This window comes from Adelges cooleyi, unplaced genomic scaffold, assembly GCF_023614345.1.
Source record: "Adelges cooleyi isolate 19-005CV unplaced genomic scaffold, UGA_ACOO_1.1 ACOO_flye_CR_arks_rails_tigmint_CR_PRNA_9, whole genome shotgun sequence".
Taxonomy (NCBI): domain Eukaryota; kingdom Metazoa; phylum Arthropoda; class Insecta; order Hemiptera; family Adelgidae; genus Adelges; species Adelges cooleyi.
The window spans coordinates 14,119,204-14,132,621 of record NW_026096579.1 but is presented as its reverse complement, the minus strand read 5'-3'; the positions used below and the strand labels follow the sequence as shown (position 1 = coordinate 14,132,621).

The window sequence follows — 13,418 nt, the reverse complement described above, 5'->3', positions numbered from 1 at the left end:
ATCAACGCCGTGGCGTATAGCTATAGACTCACTGTCGGTTTTGGCGGAGGTAGCCGAATCGTCATGTGGCGCAAACCCTAGCGGCTATGCGTGCCACCGCTGCCATCACACCGAACAAGCAGCACCCTTAGCGCCCCCTCGTATTCGTTCCCGGACGAGCGGGGTTCTCCCTTAGGCTTGCTCCACCTGCTTCTGCTGCTATTCCTGTGTTGCCCCCTCGGCCCGCGATCGCTATCGATCTGCCGCCGCCGCCGTCGGTGCACAGTCAACACTATACAAAACCACCATGCACTATGTACATAGAAAAACAACAGAGTGTGTGGTTATTGTTTGTGAACAGGGTGGGGCCAGGTATGGCGAGCGTGCACACCGGAAGACACTGTGTGGGCCGAGGGAACACACGTGCGCCCTAAGAGCGAACAACCACCGCAACAGCTAGAAGACCGGTGGTAATATATATATTTATAATTTACACGTACAACGTGCAAGTTGGATATTTCCATGTTCAACACTTTTTCCCGGAACTGCTCGTCGGGTTCATTAAAGTCCACACGCGCCATCGTTCCTACGGTCCGACTTGCGACACACGCGTGTGTGTGAGTCCTAGTGAAATTTATCGAAACGGCTAGGGAAATAATTGAATTAATGTTCGGGCAAAAGTCCAAATCCAACGTGTTGTTGTCGCTGGCCGCCGCAGCCGCCGCCGACGACGACGGCATCCGAGGGCGGCGCACGCGTTCCGATGGCTTTGAGCAACAAGTGTGATCAAAACCGTTACAAGGTCCTAGTGACGAGTCGCATGGGGGGGGGGGGGTGAGGGGCCCATATTGAAAAACTCATTAAAGCGGTTGTATTTCTACAATGAAATCGACTACGAGAATTCGGTTCAGGTATACCAACTGAACGAGACTTAATTTGTAATAATTAAAGGAGTGAATGGATAAAGGTGTTACTGATAATTCTACAACTTTTCAGAGGCAACATTTTAGTCAATAAACGACAGTCAAATACTTGGGAATTTTTTCATTTTTAAGTTCAACGCACATTCAATCGTATATAATAAAATCTTAAGGGCTTATCGCGGTACACTATATTTGAACTTGGAAAAGAAACTATAATACACTATCTCACTCATGGAAAAGAAAATAATCTAAACAAGATTTGTTATAATATTTTGCTAAGTTGTATAATGTATCCTAACAATTCCATTCGTTCAAACTAAAAACTATTTTACAAAGAATATCACTTGACACCTTTATCCACTCACCCCTTTTAATTATTAGGATATGTATTAGTTTTTTCTGCATGATTTTACAATTAGGTACGATTCTTAAACCATGTTAACCGCCTAGCCGATGTACAATTATATTTTTTGTCTGAATAATATTTGAATACTAAACGGAAAGAGAAGCGTCGTTGGGTAGTGCGCTCAGAGAAAAACAATACAGCACAAGTTTTCACCTCACCACGCCAAGAATATAAGTATAGCAATTTATCAACTAAGAACAATATTTCTTCAAGAATATACGGCCAACTCTTTGTTCCCGAGTTTTCATTATATTGTATTCGTGAGCTGTGTATTTGCATAACAAACCATTAAGAAAATTAGAAAATAATAACAACAAAAATTGTACCACTTTATCCCGTTTTGACTATTTTTGAAATATTGACTGTTTATGTGATTTAAATTTAAAATGCTATTTTACAATTTTAGTTCACACTATTCTATATTAATTCAATTTAACACGTTTCACAATTTATGTATTTATATTAAGTTGAAGTGGTTAAATTATAACGGCTGTAACTGTACATTTTTTTTTATTACCACCAAAGATAATAACTTCTGTTAGATTTTAAATGAGATTTTTATGATTTTTAATTTTGATAAAAAGTTAAAAACATTTAAGCATAATATATTTTCATCTTGACTGTCTCTCACCATACTTGTCCTTCTTCAGTGTGACCATTTCACAAGAGGTAAAATTTACTACTCTATATGGTATTTTGACACGCTGTAAGTATCGTGACGAAACACTTTTTTTTGTTTATTCCCAGCTTGAAGAATTTCATGTTTATAAATCACAAGTTTTATTAGGTAAACACGAATATATTACATAAACATCAATTCTGACTTGGGTTGTCAAATTATATTCAATGCAAAAGCATCAGATACGTTTTTATTTTTTTAAAAAATTTTTGGTTTACATTTTATATTATTTTTGGCCAGAGGGGAAACGTTTGCATAAAACAACAAAAAATGTCACAAGAGTACACTAGTAAACATATGAAGGGAACAGGGGAAAACGGTAATAGTCACATTATGAAAATTTTTTTTTAAATTTATGCCATTAATTTTTTTTATTTATGTCAATAGATTGTTTAAATAAATGCATTTATTATTAGAGTAGCATTTAATGTGATTTTTTTTTTTTTTATGTAAGAGAGAGAGGAATTCATGAACTTTGTTTTTGCTATACTCTAAAATGTTCATAATGGGACGACTACCGTTTTTCCCCTGTGCCCTTCATATAATAAAAGACTTCATCGAAGGAACTTTAATTTTAAAGTACAACGTTGTCAAGTACTAAATTTTTATTAAAATGTTATACAGCTGGTTTTACCAACTATTATCAAACACACTCTTAACATAATGTTAGCTAACAATTGATTTAAATTTAACATCTGGGTAAATTAAGTAAGTTTCGTCATAACATTGTTATTGTAAAATTATATTTGTTAAGTTACCAAAATGTTAATTGGGTTACCAATTCGGTCACCTTGATTCCAACGTTCTCATTGGTTATCACGGAACGTGATAACTGGTAAGTGATAAGTGATAATATTATAATTGTATAATCAAAACTCAATTAATAATATGTAATTCGATTTATGGCATTTTAACATGCCAGTTAACTTTTCAACAAGCTGATTTCGGCTGATTAACTTAACAATCGTAGTTAAGGCTAACAAATCTCGACGAAACACAATTTTTACTAACTAATTATTAAATATAATTAACAATAAGTTATATCCTTAATAAATGTTTGTGAAATCGGCTGCTAGTCTCTTATTTCGAGTGTCTGAGAACTTAAGATTAATTCGTTTAAAGTCTTCCTGATATAGGGCAAAGGTAAAATGGACGAACGATCGTTTGATAGTTTTTTTTTTGTTTTAAATAAAACAAATTACCGAATATTGAGGCATCGAGTGTTTGCAAATAGTAAATAGACTTGTTGTGTGGGTTTCAGGGTGTCCGTAGGTAATTCTTTATAACGTTTCCACACGAAAGCAAAAGACAAATCGAATCGAGTTGAACCTTTTGTTGTGGGTGTGATTTTGCTCGATTAAATTGTACACAGTTTCTTAGACTTATTGCACTGTCTCGGGTGTCAAATAGGCTTCCGCCGAGGTGTTGATACCGCGACCCGTTTCGTCGTACATTAATTATTTTCATTAACGCCTTCGCCTGCAGGTAAATTCGATATAAATTGTTTTGCGCATTTCGGTTTCCACAAAATGGCTCATCAACCTCTGTGCGTTGGCTGTTGTAAACGAGCAAGATTTATTAAAAGGAATACGCCACCGCGGGGAGTCTCTGCTTTTAATACAAACGTTTTTGTGTTTGCGCTCCAATTTAAATGTAACGCGATTCGTTCGTTTGTACAAAAACGCCCGTATAGTTTACAAGACAATGTGCTAAGTGTTTTCATCTGACATACTAAGAACACTCGCAGACACCGTTTGTACTTTGTATACACCGTGGAGATTTTATTTGTTATTCATACAGCCGATTTCACCAACATTTGTTAAGCATTAAACTTATTGTTAATTATATTTAACAATTAGTTGGTAAATATCGGATTTCGGCGACATTTGTTAGCTTTAACACAGTTGATCAGCCGAAATCAGCTTGTCAAAAAGTTAATCGGCATGTTTATGTGTTATAGATCGAATTATACCTTATTAATTGAGTTTTGATGATAAAATTATAATGTTATCACTTATCAAATATCAGTTATCACAGTTCGTGATAACCAATGAGAATGTTGGAATCGAGGTAACCGCTTTGGTAACCCAACTAACATTTCGTTAACTTAACAATCATAATTTAATAATAATACAGCTGGTTTCACCAACATTTATTAAGAGTTTAACTTATTATTATTAGAAAACAGTATAAATTACAACTTTGATAACCCTTTATTAGGTAAGCAGAAGTTATTTTATGTAGGTAAAATAGGTAAAAAAGAATGGCACAGACTTGCAATATATGGTCAAATATCATAAATTATTGTATTTTGTAATTTAGATAATATTATTATGTCTTGTCTTTTTATTTTAGGCTTTCAAAATAGAAAAAATTATTTTAATGACCTTAATGACAAACTATTTTTAGAAAGGTATAGACTATCTAAACAATGTGTTAAAACATTATATGTAAATCATTTATATAAACCGAAACGTAACCGAAAGAAAGTAAAATAAAATGCTAAATAATAACAATAATTGGGCTTCAAGGTAACCCAACTAACGTTTTGTTAACTTAATAAATAGAATTTAACAATACTAATGTTATGGTGAAACTTATTTCATTTAAGCAGATGTTAAATTTAAATGAATTGTCAACTAACATTATGTTAAGAGTGTATTTAATAATATATGATGAAACCGGCTGTCAAGTAAAATGGCGAATGGACACATCAAGCTAGATTTGAATCTATAATGAGTTGGTACAACTGCTCGGTTGAGTAAACATTATCAAGTAGATAACCAGGTCTTCAAGATAGCAAATCTGCTCTCTAAAATGGTTTCTTACACTGACCTAACCAGCCAAAATCGTGTGTATTGTATTTTTTTGCTTTGCATTGAAAACTTGACTGAAACGACCCTAACGGTGTTCTTAAAAAAAAAAAAAAATTAAAATTACAATAATGACGTTTTAGACCAATCACGATAATAACGATTCACTATCACGAAACCCTTATTTTAATTTTAAAATATTACAACCCAAGTCAACAATTTTCATTAAAAATACCTAAATTAATTTAGTTGGGATTCGTTAGTAATAATTATTATACTTGAAATTCAATACTTTTTCTCGTTGTCATCTTACTGAGGATAAACCAACTTTAATTAATGACACTTATTCATACTTCAATAGAGTCTTATTGATTGAGACTAGTGCTTATATTTCTTGTTATTAATTATTAGCTGAAAATGTTTTGCTTCTGGCTAAACACAATTTCCTAATAACGATATAGTAATTTTTATGGCGCATTAATTATTCGAGTAAATGTTTAACGAATTTCATCAGCATGAATTTTTCCCGTGTAAAATATAATGAACAACAAGCAGGAAAAAAATAAACATTAACAAAACGCGAATTAACAATTACTGCAATTATTATGCGTGTCTGGTCTGTATTATAATTTTTTAGCAACGTTTACTTTGCCTGTGACGTCAGTTGAGCGTTCACCTTTTTGAACGCCATGTATATATTATGAATAAATATATAACATTGCTTTAATCAAACATTCCATCGTATTTGGAAAATTTGAATAATAATCGTTTGCAATTATATATTTACATTATTATTATTAGATATTGTTTTAGTACATAATTAAACCGAACACACAACTCGCATAATAACTTTGAAATTGTACTGTAATCAAGTAAGTATTTTATCATCATCATCGTCATAACTGATGTAAAGTATAATTAGTGTTATTGTTTTGAAAGAGGCAGAGGCGGACAAAGAAATCGACATGGATTATTATTGCGGAGGATACTATATTAATAGGCATCATTAATTGGTAGTCTCTCTACATCTTAATTACTATAGTTTGGAAACTTCTTGCTTGTTATCGGTTCAAAAGTAATACGGATTTTAATTAAAATTTTGTTCGTCAGAATTTCATTTCCCCCAACAGTAAATAATATTTTGATATGATTTATTACCGAGCATAATATTAAATAAAAATAAATTCAGTATGACCAGTTGGTATTGCAAACAGCGGACCTAGTCTAACCTAACCTAACCTACCGAAATAAACAATACCGTATGTTTTTAGTATGCGAAAAATACTTTTGCACAATTCGATTATTCTTTTCTAATCGAACAAACAACACGTTTCGGTATAGAATATATTTAAAACAAAATACAATAAATAATGTACTTACAACAAAATGTAAAAGTTACTAGAGCAGACTTTCGTTAGGGTTTGCATCTATCTCGATGTGAAAGATGTATATTATTAATATTCATAATTAAATTAAAAAACGATGGTTTTTTTTAATAGAACGGCATAGTAATTAGTGTGTATAAACTTTAATCACCGATAAGTATGGTGCAGTACTATATTATACCACGATTCGTGTTACACATTTAGATAAGTATTTTTAAAAGCTTTTAGGAAAGTCTTTAAAGGTTTTTGATAACGAGTCCTTATAGGACTTTGGCGGACGGGCTAATGCATTAAACTAATAAAGAGCCCACCTCTCAAGTCATCGTTTTTGTAACGATATTCTTTAGGCATATTTTGTACATGTTAGCTCGAAGAAAAAGTTCAAGCAACAGTGTAATGTATTGTAAAAAACCTCATATTTTTTCATTTACTGCTGACAAAGCGTTGTAATAACTTGTAAATGTGATATTTTAATTTTTAAAAACGATATCATAATTTACAAGAAACTATAATGACCATTACATAGTAAAAAAAAAATACATAAAATATATTTTATTCGCATAAAGTCTTATAAAAATAATTTTCATTAGATTTCTTTTTCGCCACATAATTTATTTAGACTAACAGCTATAATATCAAAAATAAGTCCAAAATTGTTTTGATTTTGTATTTAAGGCTTACATTAATATTGTTCATCATTGTAAACGAGTATAATTATAGTGGAAATTATGTCTTTTGAGCTTCGAGAATGTATTGAGCTTACAATGATTACTTTATTTTACCATCCACTTGACTGATTTCGATAAAGGTCAGAAAAAATCATTCATCGATAGCTGGTTTCGCCAATTATTATTAAATACATTCTTAACATAATGTTAGTTGACAATTCATTTAAATTTAACATCTGGTTAAATTAAGTAAGTTTCATTATAACATTATTATTATTAAATTCTATTTGTTAAGTTACCAAAATGTTAGTTGGGTTACCAAAGCGGTTACCTTGATTCCAACGTTCTCATTTGTTATCGCAAAATGTGATATCTGGCAAGTGATGATATTATAATTTTATACTTAAATCTCAATTAGTAATGAATAATTCGATCTGTGGCATTTTAACATTCCAATTAAAGTTTTAACAAGCTGATTAACTTAACAATCGTTTTAACAACGTGTTAAGGCTATCGAATCTCGATGTAACCCGATTTTCACTAACTGATTGTTAAAAATAATTAACCAATAAGTTAAATCCTTAACAAATGTTCGGGAAATCGGCTGCGAGAGTTGAGAAATTGTACGTTTTCTTTTTCTTTTTCTTTGTTAAATATAACTTTAAATCGAACAAATACCAAAATATTATTTATTTATTTAAATCGGCCGAATATTTGATTTGACAATAGCCGTCTACACTTAGCGGCACTAAGCTTATTCTCGATTGCTGATAAAGGTCATTATTGATCCGACTTGCAAACCACAGAACAACGGTTGTCGTCCCCAGGGTGCCCCGGCGGGTTTTCCCGTACAAAACTGTGACAACATTAACAATAATCTAATCGAACTCCCGCGATGGATGTTAAATAAACATGTTCACAATGGTCACAACTTGAGTTCACAATAATATACAGTTTTTGGTGTACATAATTTGTAATTGCTTGGCAGTGTAACTTTGCGGTTGCCTCAGTTCGATTGAACCCGTACAAAGGAGGTTCACCAATTTTGATTGGCATTTCATTAAGCGAAAAGGTCGGCACAATTAGTTTGGATCCGAGTTAATGCCCAAGTTTCGTCACCTGAATTACTTCACCCACACCCGCTATATAGTTTCCTTATTCGATGACGGCACTCGCATTATCAACTTAACAACTTGGCCGATATTAATTAACCGGAGACGTTTTACGGCGTTTACTAATAATAATAATGTTATATAATAATAATCAATACACGCTAACGGCGTTTTAATTGGAAAATCGGAAAATTCGTGCGAATATTAGCGAAACAGTTTCCAAAACAAAACCATACTATAATACAGGCAGCCGGTTTCTCACCAACTATTATTAAGTACACTCTTAACACAATGTTAGTTAACAATTCATTTAAATTTAACATCTGGTTAAAAGAAATAAGTTTAACCATAACGTTATTATTGTTAAATTCTATTTGTTAAGTTAACAAAATGTTAGTTGGGTTACCAAAGCGGTTACCTTGATTCCAACGTTCTCATTTGTTATCGCAAAATGTGATATCTGGCAAGTGATAATATTATAATTTTATACTTAAATCTCAATTAGTAATGAATAATTCGATCTGTGGCATTTTAACATTCCAATTAAAGTTTTAACAAGCTGATTAACTTAACAATCGTTTTAACAACGTGTTAAGGCTATCGAATCTCGATGTAACCCGATTTTCACTGAGAAGATGTTAAATATAATTAACAATAAGTTAAATCCTTAACAAATGTTGGTAAAATCAGCTGATTGTGTTTCACAAGGACCTGACAAATTAAATAACTATTGAATATTTTCAAGATTTTTTTTTTAAATTAATTTATACCCATTTGCGTTACAAACAACACGGTTTGTATTACCAAGGTTTATATATAAGAGATGTTTTGTTTGTTAGTATTTTATTACATTATACAACTATAGAACCGTTTGATCTTTGATTAGCGTCCATAATTAGAAATATATTAGTAGTTAACGTTGGTTAAATATGTTACTAGTCTTGATCACTTATTCACTAGTAATAATTAAGGCCCAAGGGATAGTATGATAATATACTTTACAAAAGTGGACAATTTGTGTGCCAATCAAATCATTGTGTGATATATTTTTTTTATAACTGGTGTTTTTACAACAGTGGCATACTGGTAATTAAAATGAATTGTTTTAAATCGTGTAAGTAGCAAGGTTAAAAAAAAAATACACAATAATTGTTTGTACAAATTAACAACATTAATTGTTGGTAAGTAAGTAATTTTTTCCCCAAACGGACAATTATCATTTTCTTTTTGTCTAACTAATAGAAATGATGTATACTTTATTATTTTTTGTTCGTTTATGCAAGTTTGTCATTTTGTAACCTAAAATAAGCAGAGTTATGTCTCACAGTGCCATAAGTTATGTCAAGTTTGACGTCTTACACAACTGCGTCACACACGTTCAGGTAGATACTAGCTATCTAAAATATATAATAAAAGAATTGCACAATATTAAATCATTATCGATTATTCAAATATAGTACAACAATATTATGTATTCATGCACCGCGAAAACCTATTTACACAGCTTGAAATAATCTTGTGATTTATTTTTATAAAACACAATATGATAAATGATAATTAATGCTGTTTTAAATTACACGATTTCTGTACTTAATGAAGTCCGGACAGTTGAAGTACGACTTTACAAAAATATTTTTTTTTTAATTTTAATAATATAACAGGGATATAGTTTTATATCATCTTGTCAATTTTAGGGGACTTGACAATATTATTTTACCAAAAAAAAAAATAAACACTTGAGGTTTGATAGAGAGGTCGTTGAAAAACCCGTACATTCAATCGTGTTGATTATATAATCGAAACGCGATGCTTCAATTAAGCAAACACAACAAATTATATTGAAATATGAAAAATACTTTAGCGTCGTTGATAGTTCAAAAATGTGATTAAATCCACTCACGGATATAATAAACGTTATTTATATTATGTTAACAAATAGCGTGAGTATATTATTCTTACTTCTTGTGTTTAATGACCTTGGTATGACAATAATTATAGTGAAATTATGGAATCATTTTTTATATTAAGTATGCAGTCTGCGGTAATTGAGGTTTTTGACTTTAAATCGATCAATAGTGTCGTTTTTGATTGATAAAAATAGAAGTTTCCATAGCCGGTTTATTAGCTTTTATAATATTAAAATAAGGGCCACAACACAAAATAAAAATATACCACACATACAACTATTATTAAATACACTCTTAACATAATATTAGTTAAAATATATAAGGCAAAATTTTAGTTGAGTTACCATAAAGCGGTTACCTTGATTCCGACGTTCTCATTGGTTATCACGAATTGTGATAACTGATAAGTGATAAGTGTAAACTGTTGTTTAGATATTAATTATTATTAATTAACTTTTAGAGAACAATACTTTTGTGAATTTATTACATAAACTTAAACGGAGTGGTAGTGCATATTTACACGCTTCTTGGTTCTTGAGTATGGTTTTACGGTTAGTTTGCCTTAGAAACAATTTGAAATAAAGCCTACAGCCTTTATGTGATGTTCAAAACGAATAACATATAATATAGCTGTGCAGTTTGAGATAAAAGGTAATATTATAAAATCTTAGTCAAGCTCATAACGCTGCCGGACTTGATATTGTTTTTTTTTTTATTATGAGAAATGGGCAGAGGTAAAAACTAACTTGTACCCAATCACATAAGACTGTGCACTATAATATCTTACACGGTTTTCTTGACAGATTTATGAGCTCACGTTTGGATACTTTCTTGGACAAATGATTGATCGATTTAAACGCTTCCGAGCACTGGATTTTATGTTTAGTTTTATTGTTTAGGTAAATGGGATGTACTTGACTTGAATGAAACAACTGAAAATAAAATATCGACAAGTAACATATTTTGGTGCTCGACAATGTTTTATTTGGATTCGTATTGGCTCAAGTAGACTACAATTGTTATTAAAATAAGCTTAGAAAAAACTAAAATAAAGTAAAACAAATTTTATTTTTTTCAGCAAACAATTGTAATTAGAAACCTATGCTATTTATTAACAATATAATGGAAATATTTTTAAATAGCTGTTGACTGTTGATTCATTCACACATAGCAACCTACAAAGCCTTCCCCCATTATGAACTTGATTTTTTTTTTAACTCTCTTTTACTTTAATTATCTAATGTGTTATTGGAAATATTAGAGACAATTCCGTATCTGAGTTAAAAAATACTTTTGATAAGATTTGGTGAAGAAATAAGAATACCACGTTTATGCTTTAACTAATAATTAAGCTAGCCTAACTATTTATTTAGTTACCTATCAAACAATAAATGTATTGTGTCCCTATATTAACCATAATTTTAGTTGGACCAACTATGTATTTTTTTCTATGTAGGATAACTATTTTTTACCTTTTCTTGACTGAAAACAAGTGCTGAAAGAAGTTGTTCATCATTAAGGCGGTTGAACAATATTATATGAGGTCAACCTTGGGTAAAGAGCGCTGCAATGGTTTAGCAGTTTTAAATATTCACAATGAAATTCCTGTAAATATTAATTATAAAGTTGTCGACATGTTTGCAAGAACAACAAGGAGGAAGAAGTTGGACGATTGGTTCAAATAATATGTTATTCAATTATTATATCATTATGTCTTATTTACTAACTATTTTAAATTGTACTTATTTTATGCGTTGAAAGTATAGTTAATTTTTACAGTAATATATTTAATATTACATTAGAATGTTGTGTTTTTTTTTTACTATGTAAATCTGAACTGTCAAGTACATAGACTTGAAATTTTACTCATTATGTACTCACCGATAATGGGTATTTCGAACGGGTTGTCGATCTGGTTGTTCTCGTCCGGCAAAATGTACGGTTGTTTTGGCAGCGGTAGACGCTCGTTGTCGTAGAACTGTTGTTGCTGTTGTTCGTCGTAGAACTGTTGTTGCGCCGTCTGAGACGGTTGCTGTGATTGTTGCTGCTGCTGCTGATGTTGTTGTTGCTGTTGTTGCTGTTGCTGTTGCTGCTGTGGCGTCAAATGAGCCGGTGCGGCGTACAGCGGACGTGGATTGAAAATTACCGGCACCATCCTGTCTCTGGGATCGGTGATCAGGTCGGGATCGTAGTAGTCTTCCAGGATACCGTCGCCGATATCCCCGCCGCCGCCGCCGCCGCCTCTGTCGTCGTAGTACTCGTAGCTGTTGTGGTTGCCGCTGTTGGACGTCGCCTGTTGACGCTTGACGGCGTGCCGCTTGATCGCCCGCTTGAGCGCCGGCAAAGGCATCGGGCACTTCCTGGAGTCTTTGTACTGATCGCTCTCCAGATTGTGGACGGCATTCTTGAGGCTGCCACCGGGACGCGCCGCCTCCGCCGTCAGTGCCACGCTGAGCGCCGAGAGTCCCACCAAGAGTCGGATCATGTTGCGGTGGCGGGACGGACTACAATGATGTTGGTGGTTTTTTTTTTTTTTAGTTTTTTTTTTTGCTTTTCTAATTCGTCTCTACGTTTGACGGCAGAGACGTCATAGTAGACACACTCTCTGACGAAGCGGGGAAAAAATAATGAAAAGAGGAGACGACGTAAATTAGATAAACACAAAAATTGACGGCGAGGGGACGGAAAAAAAAAAGTGTCGCTTTCAACAGTTGTCCTTCGGAGTATTCGCGGTCGTTGGCATGACGCGTCTGCCGGTGCGTTGTAAGTGTGTCGGACTGAAAGCACTTCTCTGCGTGTGTTGCCGGCGAGCCGCTGGGCCACACACCCACACACCCTACTAGAATGCGACATCCCTTAAAATTGCCCGGCTTTGATATGCGCGCGCACCGCGCGATGGGTGAGGAAATGGGTCATCCGTGTGGGAAATATGTACATGTATATATATATATATATATATATATATATATATATATATAATGTGTATATTTATTTATATTACATAGATAAAATGTATATATTTTTTTCTTTTCCGCTCCGGTGGATACGCACCACGGGACAATATATTGGCGGGACGGGTGGAGGGGTGAGGGTGAACTTCGAGCTTCGTGGGAGTAACGTGACAATGTTGGACATAATCACTGGGGGTTGATTAAAGATGGTTAACAAACCATAAAATTAATTACATTCATAACGAATGGACGGATCCAATAATTACGAGTTTGTCTATAAAGAGTCGGTTTTATTTTGTCTTTACGGTGACAACATTTTTTACCTAACTTTTTATCACGACAAAATAATCTTTACTCGGACGATGTAGTTTTTATTGTGGTGATTATATATAACTATATTTATATTTTTTTTTATCGCAATAAAAACCTTGGACGACAGCAAGAATAATAATACACATTTAATATTGTGTTCATACTCGTTCATGAATCATGATGAATCTTGAATCACCCGGTATAAAATAAAAGCCAACGACTTCAGTTCATGTACTGAAAAAATACAAATATTTATTGGAAATATAATTTTTAAATATATTTT

General features: G+C 32.7%; 1 protein-coding gene across 2 annotated transcripts in view; it reads right to left on the bottom strand.

Moving 5' to 3' along the window:
* The window catches only part of LOC126847167 (ras guanine nucleotide exchange factor B-like), a 38,882-nt gene extending 26,244 nt beyond the window's left edge, over positions 1-12,638 (bottom strand). For both annotated transcript variants that reach the window (XM_050587272.1, XM_050587273.1), the window contains exon 1: positions 11,754-12,638. In XM_050587272.1, coding sequence (XP_050443229.1) covers positions 11,754-12,357 — 604 coding nt within the window. In that variant the 5' untranslated portion in view covers positions 12,358-12,638. The remainder of the gene's footprint in view (positions 1-11,753) is intronic.
* Positions 12,639-13,418: the final 780 nt, after the last annotated feature.